The following is a 12,329-nucleotide window of genomic DNA, read 5'->3' as shown; positions in this document are numbered from 1 at the left end:
CAACAGGATGTTGTTAAAAACAATAAGAATGAGAAGAAGAATGAACTCTTTAATATTGAAAACATTATAGCCAAATTTTTTAATTCAACAGAAGACTTGGAAAATAGCCTACTTTAGAAAGCAGAACATAAAGACAAAAACATGGACAGAAAGAATATAACGGTTAAGAAAATTGGAAGCTCCGTCACAGGACTTCAGTATCTATCTGGTAGGAATTCCAGGAGAGAATGGAAAGAAAATAGAGGAGAATTTAGGAGACAGTAAGTATTAGGAAGGATTTCAGAGCTAGTGAAGGGAGTGTTTTCCAGAGCTAAATGACTTAAATCTTTGAATTGGATCGGCTCCCTGAGCGTCCAGCATAATATATGGAAAAAAAGACTCTTTTCAAGCCACATTGTGGAATTTTAACACCAAGAATATTAGAACACCCTAAAAGCCTCCAAAGAGAAAAGCAGGTAATATGTAAAAGATCAAGAATCTGAGTGAAATTGAATTTTTAAACAGCAATATTGGAAACTAGAAGATAGTGAAGAAATGCCTGCAAAATTAAGTGGGAAAAATTATTTTCAATGCAGAATTCTATACCCAGCCAAACTGTCAATAGAATACACATGTAACTAACTCCCTCCCCGCCCCCCCCCCCCAAGGAAGCTACTGGACAATGAAAGCCAGCAAAATGAGGATGTAAGTCAGTAAATAGAACTGAGAATATTTTGTGTTTTAGTATTTGGAAAAAACTACCACTAAGTGTTTGACAGATGTTTGACATATTTGGACAAAAAGTAGTATAGGTATACGAAAGACTAATAAATGAAAAAATTCAAGGCAATTAATATCACTAGGATAAACAAAGTTATATAATAAAGGAAACATTGAGTGTATATTATTAGTAGAGCAGTGAACAATGTTTATATCATCATAGTAATGTAAATACTAATTGTTGACTTAACTAAGAATTGTGATTTTATTGTTTTGGGAGGTTGGGGATGGTGATAGTAACTCCTAAATTAACATATAATGTGGAAATCTGATTAATCCAGAAACAACAACATCAGGATATTAGTTAGAAATATGACAGAGGCTGTGTCTGGAGAAACAGACTGGGGACTGCTGTTTTTATAAGATTTTTAGCACTAAATATGTGAATATATTACTTTGATAAAAAGTAAAATGGATGTACTAATAATACTAGTTTCCTCCTGAAGAAAAATTTTTGTTAAATAGTTATGTTTGACTTGTTAATTACAAAAATATAGTAGTCTTACTATAACGAGATTTCCTAGAACGTAGATTTGCTAAAAGACGGTTCAGTGAGAATGCAGCCTTAGGAGTAGCAAGGGCACTGACAAACAATCAGCGTTAGCCAAAAGGCAGTCACGTGTCCAAAAGACAGGCCTGCACACCACGTCCTGAGCCTGAAATAGGCCCCATTAAAGATGCGGGGTGTGAAGTTTGTGTTTTGCCCCAAAGCATGGTTGCAAAACCTTGGCTTTAGGATTAAAAGTAGGACTCTGGTGACATTTCAATCTTCATTGGGACTCCTGCCCCGTAACTAGTGTTTCTTTCCTTTAATAAAATGAGTTGATTTCCTGGTCCCTTGGAAAACCCCCCGACTGCTTTCGCTCCCTCAGACTGTCCCTTCTGAATCATTTTCACATATCACACTTGTCAATTTTAGCTCTCGGCTTAGTCCGGTAAGACTTAAGCCGGAACACAGACCATCACCTGATAGAGTTTCAGAGTTCCCTTTCGGAAAGAACAATAGCTTCTGTTTATCGAGCACTTCCCATTCATTATTCCTAATCGTCATAACCCTGTGAGATTGCTACTCTTATTACCGCCCCTACCCCAATTTCACAGATGACAAAACTGAGTCTCTGAGAGGCAGTAAAGTCGCTCGCCCAAGCCACCGCAGTGCATGGCAAACCTGAGATGCAGAACCAGGCTGCATGGCGTCGTAGCCCCCTCAGCCTCCGCTGCACAGCCTCCCCCTCGCACCGGGCTCGCCCGGTCCAGCGTCTTCAGGCCTTTGTGACGCTTGACCAGTAAGTAGTGCCGTCTCACTGAAAGTGTATGAGATGTAAAGAGATGTATGTGTGTCCTTATTCAACAGTGGCAAACAGGGCTGTGGTTGGTGTGCTCTTGTAAGCTGCATTCTCCTTTAGCTGGACACACAGGGGACTTGAAGAGCTGAGAACCCGGCAGGCTCATACCGGCACCATCTGCAGAATCAGAGGAACTGGGCTTTGTTGGTGTGCGCATGTCAAACAGCACACACACACCTCAGCATCTTTGCCCTTTCCCATGGAAGTCATTGGCTGGGCTGGAAACGGCAGAAGGGTCAGTCACATATGGGGTTCTCTGGTCCTGGGGGCCCCAAAGCAGGCCCCACATCAGATTCCCCTGCGTGCCTTCCACTCCCGCTCCAACCCGCCACTCACAGCGCCTGCCCCTCCTTGTGTCCTGTCTCCTTCCTCCTTCCCTTGACCCCCTGCCGCCTCCCACACCTTGTAAAAATAGGACTGAGCTCCAAACTTTTAAAAAATTCCATTTTTATCCTAAAATCTTCAGAGAAGAGTTCCCTTTTGGTAACTTATTCTACACGTGTACCTTTCTTAAATTCAAAAATTGCTATCAAATGAATAAATTTTAGAAATATCCATTGCTGTTTGTCCTATTCCCAGTGACAAATAAGAAGCAAGTCTTTCCTCTTTCAAGAGTGGTTTTCAAACTTAAGTGTGCACACAGGCCATCTAGAGAGCTTGTGAAGGTACAGCGCGTCGCACACTTACGGGCTCTGGCGGCCGGAACGGAGGCTGAGGTGCGCGTGTCGAGCAGGCAGCACAGGTGATTCTGAACCGGCTGTCCCTGGGCCAGGCTTTTGGCAACCCAGCTCCCTGACACACTGTAATCTAATTAAGGCCCTTTATTTTTTTCTTAATATTCTTAATATATTTTAAATAGTTATAATTATCAGAATTATTTCTTTTAAGACATACTTTTCAAACAGTTACGTTTTTTATTTCATCCTCTGGCTTTGCGCCTATTATCCACCTTTCACTTAAACTGCAAATTATGTGCCATTTGGAAAGTTCAGAGACTTTGGACCTTACTACTTCCTAACTGTGTGAACTTGGACAAGAATACTTGCTCTTCCCCTTCCTCTCCTCCCCTGCTGGTCTCCTTACCTGTGAAATGAAATTGAACTGCACAGAATTCAAGGATTGTTGTGAGGCTTGTGCCTGGCATGTATTAGGTGCTCAGTAAGTGTCTGTTCCTTTCCCAGACTGACTGCAGCATGACAGACAAATTATTTAGTTCGCAGTCTCTTTCATTCCTTTGCTTTTTTCCCCTTTGTTTGTTTGTTTGTTTGTTTAAGTCAATGCCTTTGAGGCTTAAGGTTGTTTAGAGAGAATCCTTGGGCCTTTCTTCATTGAAGGTTGAGATTTTCCTTTGTTTGTGAAAGAATGCCTTTTGTACCTTGCAAGTGAGTTTTATAAGTGTCAAAACTGTGTCAGGAGCCCGGGCCAGGGGGCTCTGTGGGCTGGAGCCTTGTCCTGTTCACCAGAAGGCTGTGGGTTCCATCCGCAGTCAGGCGCATACCTAGGGTGTGGGTATGGGAGGCAACCGATAGATGACATCTCTCTCTCTCTCTCTCTCTCTCTCTCTTCCCCTTTTCTTCCCGCCCTCTATGCTTTTCTCTCTCTCTCAAATTAATAAACATACCCTCGTGAGGATTTTTAAAAAATGGATCTGGAAAAAATAGTCCAAGTCTGACATGGTAGTATACAGTTTAGTGGTATTTTCAATATTTGTTGCTGCTAATTTAGTGTTTTGCCAGACCTGTTGATGCATAGTTTTATAACTAAATTTTAAAAGATTTGGACTCAATTTATAAGCATTACTCATTGTAACAGGCTAAGGTCATTTTAGACTCAAGAGCAGAATATTAGTAATAGTCATTAGCTTTTTTAAAATAAACTTACATCCCAATATAAAGTACAGCACATGCAAACAAATATATGGGCCTGGGTGAACTGATAGTATTCAAGGATATGGTTAAATTTGCAAAAATGCCCATTAATATATAATTCTTGGTATTAACTTGACAATTTGAATATGTAGCCCTTTAAATCTGAAGTGCTGTATAATGATAGACTTTATTATAGTCTGGTCCAAAGCCCTTGAACTTTCCAAAATGGTAGCTGAACAGATTATTGTATTTTTCAGTTTGTGGAACCCTTTTGGATTTTATTTTTGGCTTTGCCCTTGGGGGATGTTGACAAGTCAGCAGCCGTTGCCCGAAGGCTCTCTAGCAGAGGGTAGTGTCTCCTGGAATCTCGGTAGCAGCCAGTCACTGCACTGGTCACCTGGGAGCCCTGTGCCTCCAGAGGACTGGGCCTTCTAGGTGCCCATGAGGCCCGAGCTGGTACTGCAACACTAACCGTAGATCCACTCAATTGGCAGTAAAAACATTTTGTATATTGATCAGAATTTGGCAGGACAAGTCTGAAAAGCTGATACCCTTGCTGAGAACCCCTGTGATAAACGCTAGGCTTATCCAGTCTAGTCTTGCATTTCTGTGTGTTGTTTTTGGCAGCCCTAAATGAAGATCTTCTTACTTAGCCATTCCTGGTGTACAGAAGGTACCCATGTTTTTGTCATTACCCTTAGGCTGGGAAGTAGAACAAATGGATCCAGCTTTGTCGCTGGGGCGGTCACCGTGGCCAGGGTCTCTTCGTTAAGGCTTCCTTCAACACTTATGCCGAATTTAGTTATTTAACCAAAGGCGTGGACCCAACGCTTTAATCTACTTGTGATTTATTCCTGGCTGAGGTGGCTGTGGAATCCACTGGTCAGGAGCCTGACACCCAGTGAGACCTCAGGCCGCGTTAGCTTTTGTTATGGACGTGCTCGAAGATGTGGACTTAGTTTTCCTGCTTGTTGCAGTTTAGTTATCTGACACTATTACTGAAATTCTTTTCCTATTGTTACTGAGGTTTATCTGATTTTTATTAAGTTATTCAGTATGATTGGGGTCCCTGTTGTTTCCCACGGACCTAGATTTCTGGTTTTGTGCCAAGTAACACATTGTTGTAATTGTTGTTATTTTATAATAATGTTATGATCTTGTCTATTGTCCTAACCATAGTTACACAAAGATTTGAGCCTCACACAGCAGTGAAATCAGTTTTAAACAGTGGTGCCCGGTGGCGCTTGCCAAACAAGGAAAAAAGTTCTCTATCGAAGAAAATGAGGCCAAGAAGGGACGCAGGCCCTGCCTCTGAGAGTTCTCCTTGCGGAGACTGCGTGCCCTGCGCCCCTGATCAGAAACTGTTTGAATGTGACTCGCACATCTCCTTTCCCTACCCGATGTATGATTTGACAAATGCGTGGCATTCTTGCGTAGCTGTTCTGTGAGTTCCAGCTCCCTTGATTATTCATTCCTTAGACACCAACTGAGTTTAGCCTTAATCACAGTAAGCTCACTGAATATAGATGGGACCAGTATTGGTAATTCCAGAGGAATTTGCATTATTCACCAGCATTCTGGAGACAGAGGGTTTGCCAGGGCACGGCCCACAGTGGAACTCGGCCTTCAGTGGTGCAGGTCGGAGGTGTCTCATGCAAGGGGAGGGACGCGCGAGGTTTCCAAGGCGGCAGTGAGCACCTGCGGTGCCCGACAGCCGGAGCAGCTGGCGTAGCGGGGACTTTCTTGGGCTGTTAGGACCGCACTTCCCACTGTTGAGAATCAGTAACGGCTGTGCTTGTAAGAAATCTTCCCGTTGACTTAGAAGTTGGCCCCGGATTGGCTTTGGACCGCGGTAATGGTCTAGGGCCGGCCTGGGCCTGCAAACGCCGAGAGAGGGTCCCGGCGCGGCGCGGAGGGGGTTAAACAGTGAAGGAGGCGGGGGCGGGCCTCGCGGGCCAGGCTCGGGGGCCCTTTGTTAACAGGCGCGTCCGAAGCGGAGACGCGGCCGCGGCCGTGGGCGGGCGCGCGGGGCAGCGGTGAGGCCGCATGGCGGGGCCGCGGGGGCCCGGGAGGGCGCGCGGAGCCAGCGGGGCCAGTCGGGCCTGATCTGCGCTGCGGAGGAGTCGGGGGCGCCGGCCCCCAAGGCGCCGGCACGCGAAAATGTTGGAGATCTGCTTGAAGTTGGTTGGCTGCAAATCGAAGAAGGGGCTCTCTTCGTCCTCCAGCTGTTATCTGGAAGGTAAGCCTTGGGCCGGCACCGAGGGGCGGGGGTGGGGGGAGTCGAGAGGGTCGTGCGTCCCCAGCTGGGCCTTCCTAGGCCTTGTCCGACTGCGCGCGCTCCCTCCTGTCCCTCTCCCTCCCTCCCTCCCTCCCTTTCCTTTCCTTTCCTCTCCCTCTCCCTCTTTCTCTTTCCCTCCGCAGCCCCTGCGCACTGCTGGCCGCGCCGGAAGGGTGCGGGGCTGCGGCCCCCGCGCACTACCCTCAGGAGAGCCTGCCTTGGGATGGTGGGGTGGGAGAAGGGCGGGGGGTGGGGGGGCAGCAGCTGCGAGGCTCTATCCGAAAAAGTTTGAGAACGGGAACTCCACAGGCCTAAACGGCCTTGTGAGTCCACGTTGTGGAATTTCCACCGTTAATTGGAAATTATGTGTCAAAAAGGTTGACCCGTGTTTGTGAAACATGTGATTTTCATTAAGTATCATGTACTACAAAGGGAACATGGCTCTACCATTTATGGATACAGAATTTCAAGTGATCTTTCCAGTCCCCCACCCCCAACCCAAACTTACCTACAGACCAGGGAGAGGTCTTACTCAGTGGAGAAAAGAGAAATCACACCGGATTTAAGAAGGCATTTTGAATGAGTCCAGAGCTCTTGGGGCGCGGGGGAGGGGGCACCTCATTTAGTTTGCTTCCGCGAAGCTCAGAGCCAAGGTGGCTCACTTCTGCCTTCTTTCCATTCTGTTCTCCTTTTTCTTATCCCATTCCCTCCCCCCAGCCCCGACCCCCACCCACCCCCCTTCCTGTTACTTGTCTTTCATTATTTTGTCCTAGTAAGGTGACATCTGGAAGAAAGTGAATTGAGAATGAGTGGTTTATCATTTGGTAGCTTCAAGGGGGATCTGAAATGACTCTGCTTTGGGGACTGGCCATCCCAGGCTATTGCTTCCAGCTGAAAAGGCTGATTGTACTTCAGATGTAATCCTGCTCGCGTTTCTCCATTATTTTCATTGAGGACTTAAAATGGGAGTAGACATGTAGAGCTCATTTTAGAACAAGTAGGATTTCTGCTATAGTGCCAGGAAGTGGTGATGTTTGTCTTTTTAAAATGGAGAAACAGAGGTCTCATTAATTGTCTAAACTTTTTTTTTTTTAACTTGAGGCCCAGCCTAGAGTCACATGTGCAGCTCAGACCATAAACACCAGTGATACAGGTGAACCTGTTTGCCCTTCTCGCCACAGTTTGTGTGCAGTTTGAGTTGGTTGGCTCTTTACCTTCCCCTCTCTGGGATTTGGGGCCTGAGGGGAGGCTCCCCCCGCCCCCCTGCCATGGAGTGGGCTCCCAAAGTCTAGCATTTGAAGAGAGGAGATGGCCTGTTTGTCACGAAAAGGTGGTATCTGTGCAGGCAAAATCATCTTCAGTTAATACGTGGCTTGTTTTCCAAGTTGCTCAAAATTCTGAACACATTCTCATTTACATCTGTAACTAGTTAGTGTCAGGCATTATCATCTCCATTTTGCAGATGGGTGCCTAAGGCGGAGCAGATGAATGGGCTTTTGTAAGTGCCGAGCTGGAGGAAGGGAGGTCTAGGCAGACTTGTGACATTGTTTTCTTTTCCTGGGGGAAGATTTAGTAGTACCTGGCTGGTTTAATTATTGTTTCTTTTTTAAGGGGGGGAATCTAAAGTGTCTTATTACAGCATGTCTTGAAATAATGTTGGCTCTCAAGCCTCTAACAAAAAAAAAAAAAGGATTCTGGTACAGCAGACTGCTTTGGGTTAAGGATTCATCTGGAAAGTTATCAGCAGAGGAATTCTTCATTGTTACTGAGTTTTCCTTATGTCATTGTTATATTTAATTGGGGAAAGTAAGTGAAATTATTGTTTTGTAGTTAAGAGAATTTAACAAACCTCAGTGATCCTTAAAGACTGGATGTGCTGTTAGTCTCTCGGGAAAAACAGTTGCCAACATCTGGAGAAGCGCTCGGCCTTTCTGTGTTCACTGCCATCCTAAATCAATCAGTCAGTGTTTATTGACAGCCACTGGGGCCCAGTCCTCATCGGCCATGCAGAGGAATTAAATATGGTCAAGTTTTCCATTCTGTCAAAGAAGGACCAGCTGTAAGTGCACCTGGATCATGCGTTGGCTTGCTCCTTGGGCCTAGTTGTCAAAGCAGTTACTAGGCGCTGAGTGCACACCGAACACTATTTCGGCTTCTTTGACTTCTTTGGCTTGCTTGCTCACGGTGGCCATGTGGTTATTTCCATTTTGCTGATGAGGAGGCAGAGGCACCAAAAGCTTAGGACACAAGTCTAAGGTAACACAGCTACAAGGGGTGGTGCTGGGATTTGAACCCATGATATCTGGCTCCAAAAAGCCATTTTAGCCACTCTGTGCTTTACACACTATGACTGTTTTTCTCCTTTGGAACTCTGTGTATATTCCAAATGGTATCTTCAGAAACAATAATGCCTGAAAAGGGGTATTTTTTCTCATCTGGAAACCTAATACTGATGGAAATTATTACCTTTAGCCACAGAATTAAAACTTTTTAAAATTACTCTACATGATTTAAAAAAATATATGAAAAAGGGATTTAGTGAAAAGTAATTCTGTCTCCTGTGCAGTTTCCCTACCCAGAGGCACTCAGGAGTTTCTAATGTCTTTCTAGAAATATTTTATGCATATACAAGCATTTATTGCATTTGAATTTTGTGCTTCAACTTTGTGAAAACGTATGAATATAGCTGTATCTATTCACCATGACCATGTTTAGCTTTCCTGTCTTTGGCCTGCTTCAAACACTGCATTTCCCAATTGTTAACTCCCTCTGGAGATGTGAAAGAACACATGAACGTTGGCCATTTGAATTCACTTTCCTCTAGGTTACTTCTCTTTGTTCCTATGTTCGTATTTGCGTACAGTGTGCATGAATATCGTACATGGACCTGTAAGTTCTGTGTAGTGGAATCAAAAACTAATGTCTGTGAAGTGAACTCTTCTTGAACTTTTAAAATTTATTTTTAAGGGCCCACTTTTAAATGCTTCTTTTCAGCAGTTAACTTTCTGGCAAATGCTTTATGTGGTGCCAGCCACACAGATGCACTTCTAGAGCTTTTGCTTCAGAGAAGCTTATGCTCTCTCTCTAAACACTCTCTCCTCAGGTCGTCACCTGCTTCTCTTGTTTGGTGACAGAGAAGCTCTGAGGTGCTTCCTGTAGCTTAATAGAGAGCCGGTCAGCCCTTTCCCTTTGAGGTCGCATTGAAATTGCCGAGCATTTAGGGTGTCACAGGCCTCGGCACCGAGCACTTCATAGACATGCTCAATAATTCTCGTACCCCTGCTATGAGGTTTTCAGAGAAGAGGAGGAGGAAGGGCCCTGCTCACTTTGGTTTGAATTTGGAGTCAGAAGATCCAGTTTTTATCTGACTTCTCTCAGCTTTTCTCTTTCCTTCCCTCGAAGACAGAACAAACGTCCTCTGTCCAGCCCCCCTTGAGGATCTATGAGATGACTGAAGTGGAAGTCTTGACACGAATAAAATGCCAAATACATGTCCTTAAGCCCAGGGAGTTTTATGGCTGGGTATTGCCCAGGCCCCATTCCTGGGTGGGGCGCACAGCCCGGAGCCGGCCGGCCTGGGCCCAGAGCCGCCCGCGCTGCCGCCGGTCGAGGGCGCGCTGCTCTCTGAGACTGAGTGTTCTCGTTTCTAAGGTGAGGCTCAGAGTGGCCCTGCCTTGCTGAGGTGGGAGAGTCACGGAAGGGATTGCATTTGAATTGTTCAGCAGAGAGCCAGGCACAAAGCAAGGTGTGCTGGTTGTTGTTATTGTCAGCAGATACTTAGTGGTCCAGAATGGTGGCATTGCCCGTTTTTATAACGGCTGACGTATGGCAGAATGGAGCTGAACCCACCCATGGTTTTTCTTGTTAACAAAAGTTTGTTTCCAAGTGTATTTTGATGCATATAATTAATATTTCCTGTCCTTGGTTTTAAGGAAAAGTATCTTCCCTTCCTCGGGCCCTCTCTTATTCCCACGGTGAATGTTTTAATTGTGGAAGAAAAAACCCTATTGGTTCATTGGTTGGCATCTTATTTCTTCTCTCCAGAGGCAGTATTTCCATAGGTCCAAACATGTGAAAACTGAAAATCTCATGCTGCTTATTACCTTGTTGTAAAGTCAAGTCATAATTTTGCCGATGTAATCACTGATCTGAAACGGACACAGGAAAAGTTGTCAGTGGATAGGTCTTTAAAATATATAACAATATTGTACAACATGATGATTATAGTTAGTAATATTTTATTGTATGTTCAAAAATTGTGAAGAAAGCAAGTAAATCTTTATAAAGTTTCTCCTTCCAGGAAAAAAATTGTAACTACCGGTGGTAATGGATGTTAACTTACTGTGATTGTTTAATAGTACATACATGTATCAAATTATTAACCTTAAACTTATACAGTGTTATGTCAATTTTATCTCAATAAAACTGGGAAAAATATATGTAATAAGAACTAAAGATCGAATGGGATGTTGGAAGAATTTAACATTCTTCTGTAATGGTGGATTGTAATTAAACACAAAAGAACAATTTCTAAAATAAATTCTTAAGTTAGTCCTTTTTACTTTTTTAAAATGGAAACGTTTAAACATATAACAAAGGCAGGCAGCGTAGTAAACTCCCTTGTACTCACCGCCCTGCTCTAATAATGGTCAGCTTACGGTCAATCTCATTTTCTTGCCTCGTGAAGTTACAGTTCCAAAGCCACTGAGTAGCTTTGCTAGATACTGACTTTTACGAGTCTTTGTCCTCAGATAATAAGAGTTGTGCTCCCCAATTGGTTTTCAAATCTATCTTTCTTAACCCACATCATAGGTAATTTGTTATACTCTCTGTGGTGGGTGGTGGTGACAGGGAAAGCAGACAGATGAGGGAGACAGAGAAGCAGGTGGGAATCAGAGAGGGAGGTGAAGGGGGTGGGGCAAAGGGGGACTGAGACGGAGACACAAACAGGCTGGGAGATGAAGACCAGCCGTGACGGGAAAGGGAAGCCGTGATGAGTGGGAAGGTCGGCGGAGGGAGAGGAGACTGGGCTAGAGGGAGGATGGCCTCAGGAGGGAAGGGAAGAGGCGAGGTTGTGCGGGAGAGTAGCTTGGGACGTGAGGATCAGGGCGGGCAGCCGGTGGCCAGATCGCCGCAGGCACAGGCAGAGGGGACCCCTGGGCCTCCAGCTCCTGTGTGCTCAGATGTGGCAGCAATGGGGTTTACTTAATGTGCGGTGGGGGCTTGGTGCATGGCACAGTGCTGGCACTAGGCAAGAGATCAGTATGTATCAGCTCTCGTATCACATTCTGTTGCATAAACTTGAACCTCTACTGTTAATTTCCCTTTAGAGGCCTAATTCTTACCAGTCTTACCAGTCATCAGATTTAGTTAATAGCGTTGTACACTGAATACCTGAAAATTGAATCTAAAGTCAGGCCTTGAATAGAATTAGCCGTTGCTATGGGGAGCCAAAGTACCTTTTTTTAAAGTCACGTTCAGTTGCTCAGGTTAGCAATAGGAGTAATAATGGCGAACGGGACATTCTGGGGGAAATTGCCTGTCATTGGGTAGCCCCTCGACTTCAGTGACTTGGGCCTAAACTGACCCAGGAGTCCTGGGTGACACTTTAAAGGAGAGCAGGAAATGTGAACTGAGTGCTTTCGAACCGTCTCAGGCCTGGCAGGCAGAGCGGGAGGCTTTCAGTCAGTTGCAGATGGCCTGTGACAGATAAAGCTGCTTCTCTGGCCCACCGGCTCACTGTGCGCAGCCCTAACCTGGGCCAGTGCGGCGACTCCTGGATGCTTTTCTCCCCCAGACGAAAAGTACGTGGCGGGTGGGCTCTCAGCCTGCTGCCCGCCCGTCCCACAGCGCAGAGGAATGAACCTCCACACTGCGCCTTGATGGAGGATCTGGGCCATGGTCTGTATTCCATTAAAAAAATTACTGTGTTTTCTAGATCTTCATAAAGGTTTTCCTGGTCAGGGTGCACTTGCTCTTCATCTTTACTGTCTGTCATATCTGCTATTCTGCTATTATAGGTTAATAGTTAATGAAGGCGCATTCTTATTTTAACTTGTTGCTAAGGACGAACACGTG

At 45.1% G+C, this 12,329-nt stretch overlaps 1 protein-coding gene across 2 annotated transcripts in view; it reads left to right on the top strand.

Annotated features, from left to right (window-relative positions):
* ABL1 (ABL proto-oncogene 1, non-receptor tyrosine kinase) overlaps positions 1-12,329 on the top strand; it is a 108,982-nt gene that overhangs the window by 58,532 nt on the left and 38,121 nt on the right. The window contains exon 1 of one of the 2 annotated variants that reach the window (XM_054584219.1): positions 6,056-6,212. The exons of the other annotated variant lie outside the window; for it this stretch is intronic. Within the exon in view, the coding sequence (XP_054440194.1) occupies positions 6,134-6,212 (79 nt within the window). The 5' untranslated portion in view covers positions 6,056-6,133. Of the gene's footprint in view, positions 1-6,055; positions 6,213-12,329 lie in introns of those variants that run through there. 2 annotated transcript variants of the gene reach the window in all.

This window comes from Pteronotus mesoamericanus, unplaced genomic scaffold, assembly GCF_021234165.1.
Source record: "Pteronotus mesoamericanus isolate MK-2021 breed Mesoamerican mustached bat unplaced genomic scaffold, CSHL_Meso_final contig_78, whole genome shotgun sequence".
NCBI classification, from domain to species: domain Eukaryota; kingdom Metazoa; phylum Chordata; class Mammalia; order Chiroptera; family Mormoopidae; genus Pteronotus; species Pteronotus mesoamericanus.
Note: the sequence above shows the minus strand (reverse complement) of the source record. Positions and strands in the feature narration are given on the sequence as shown.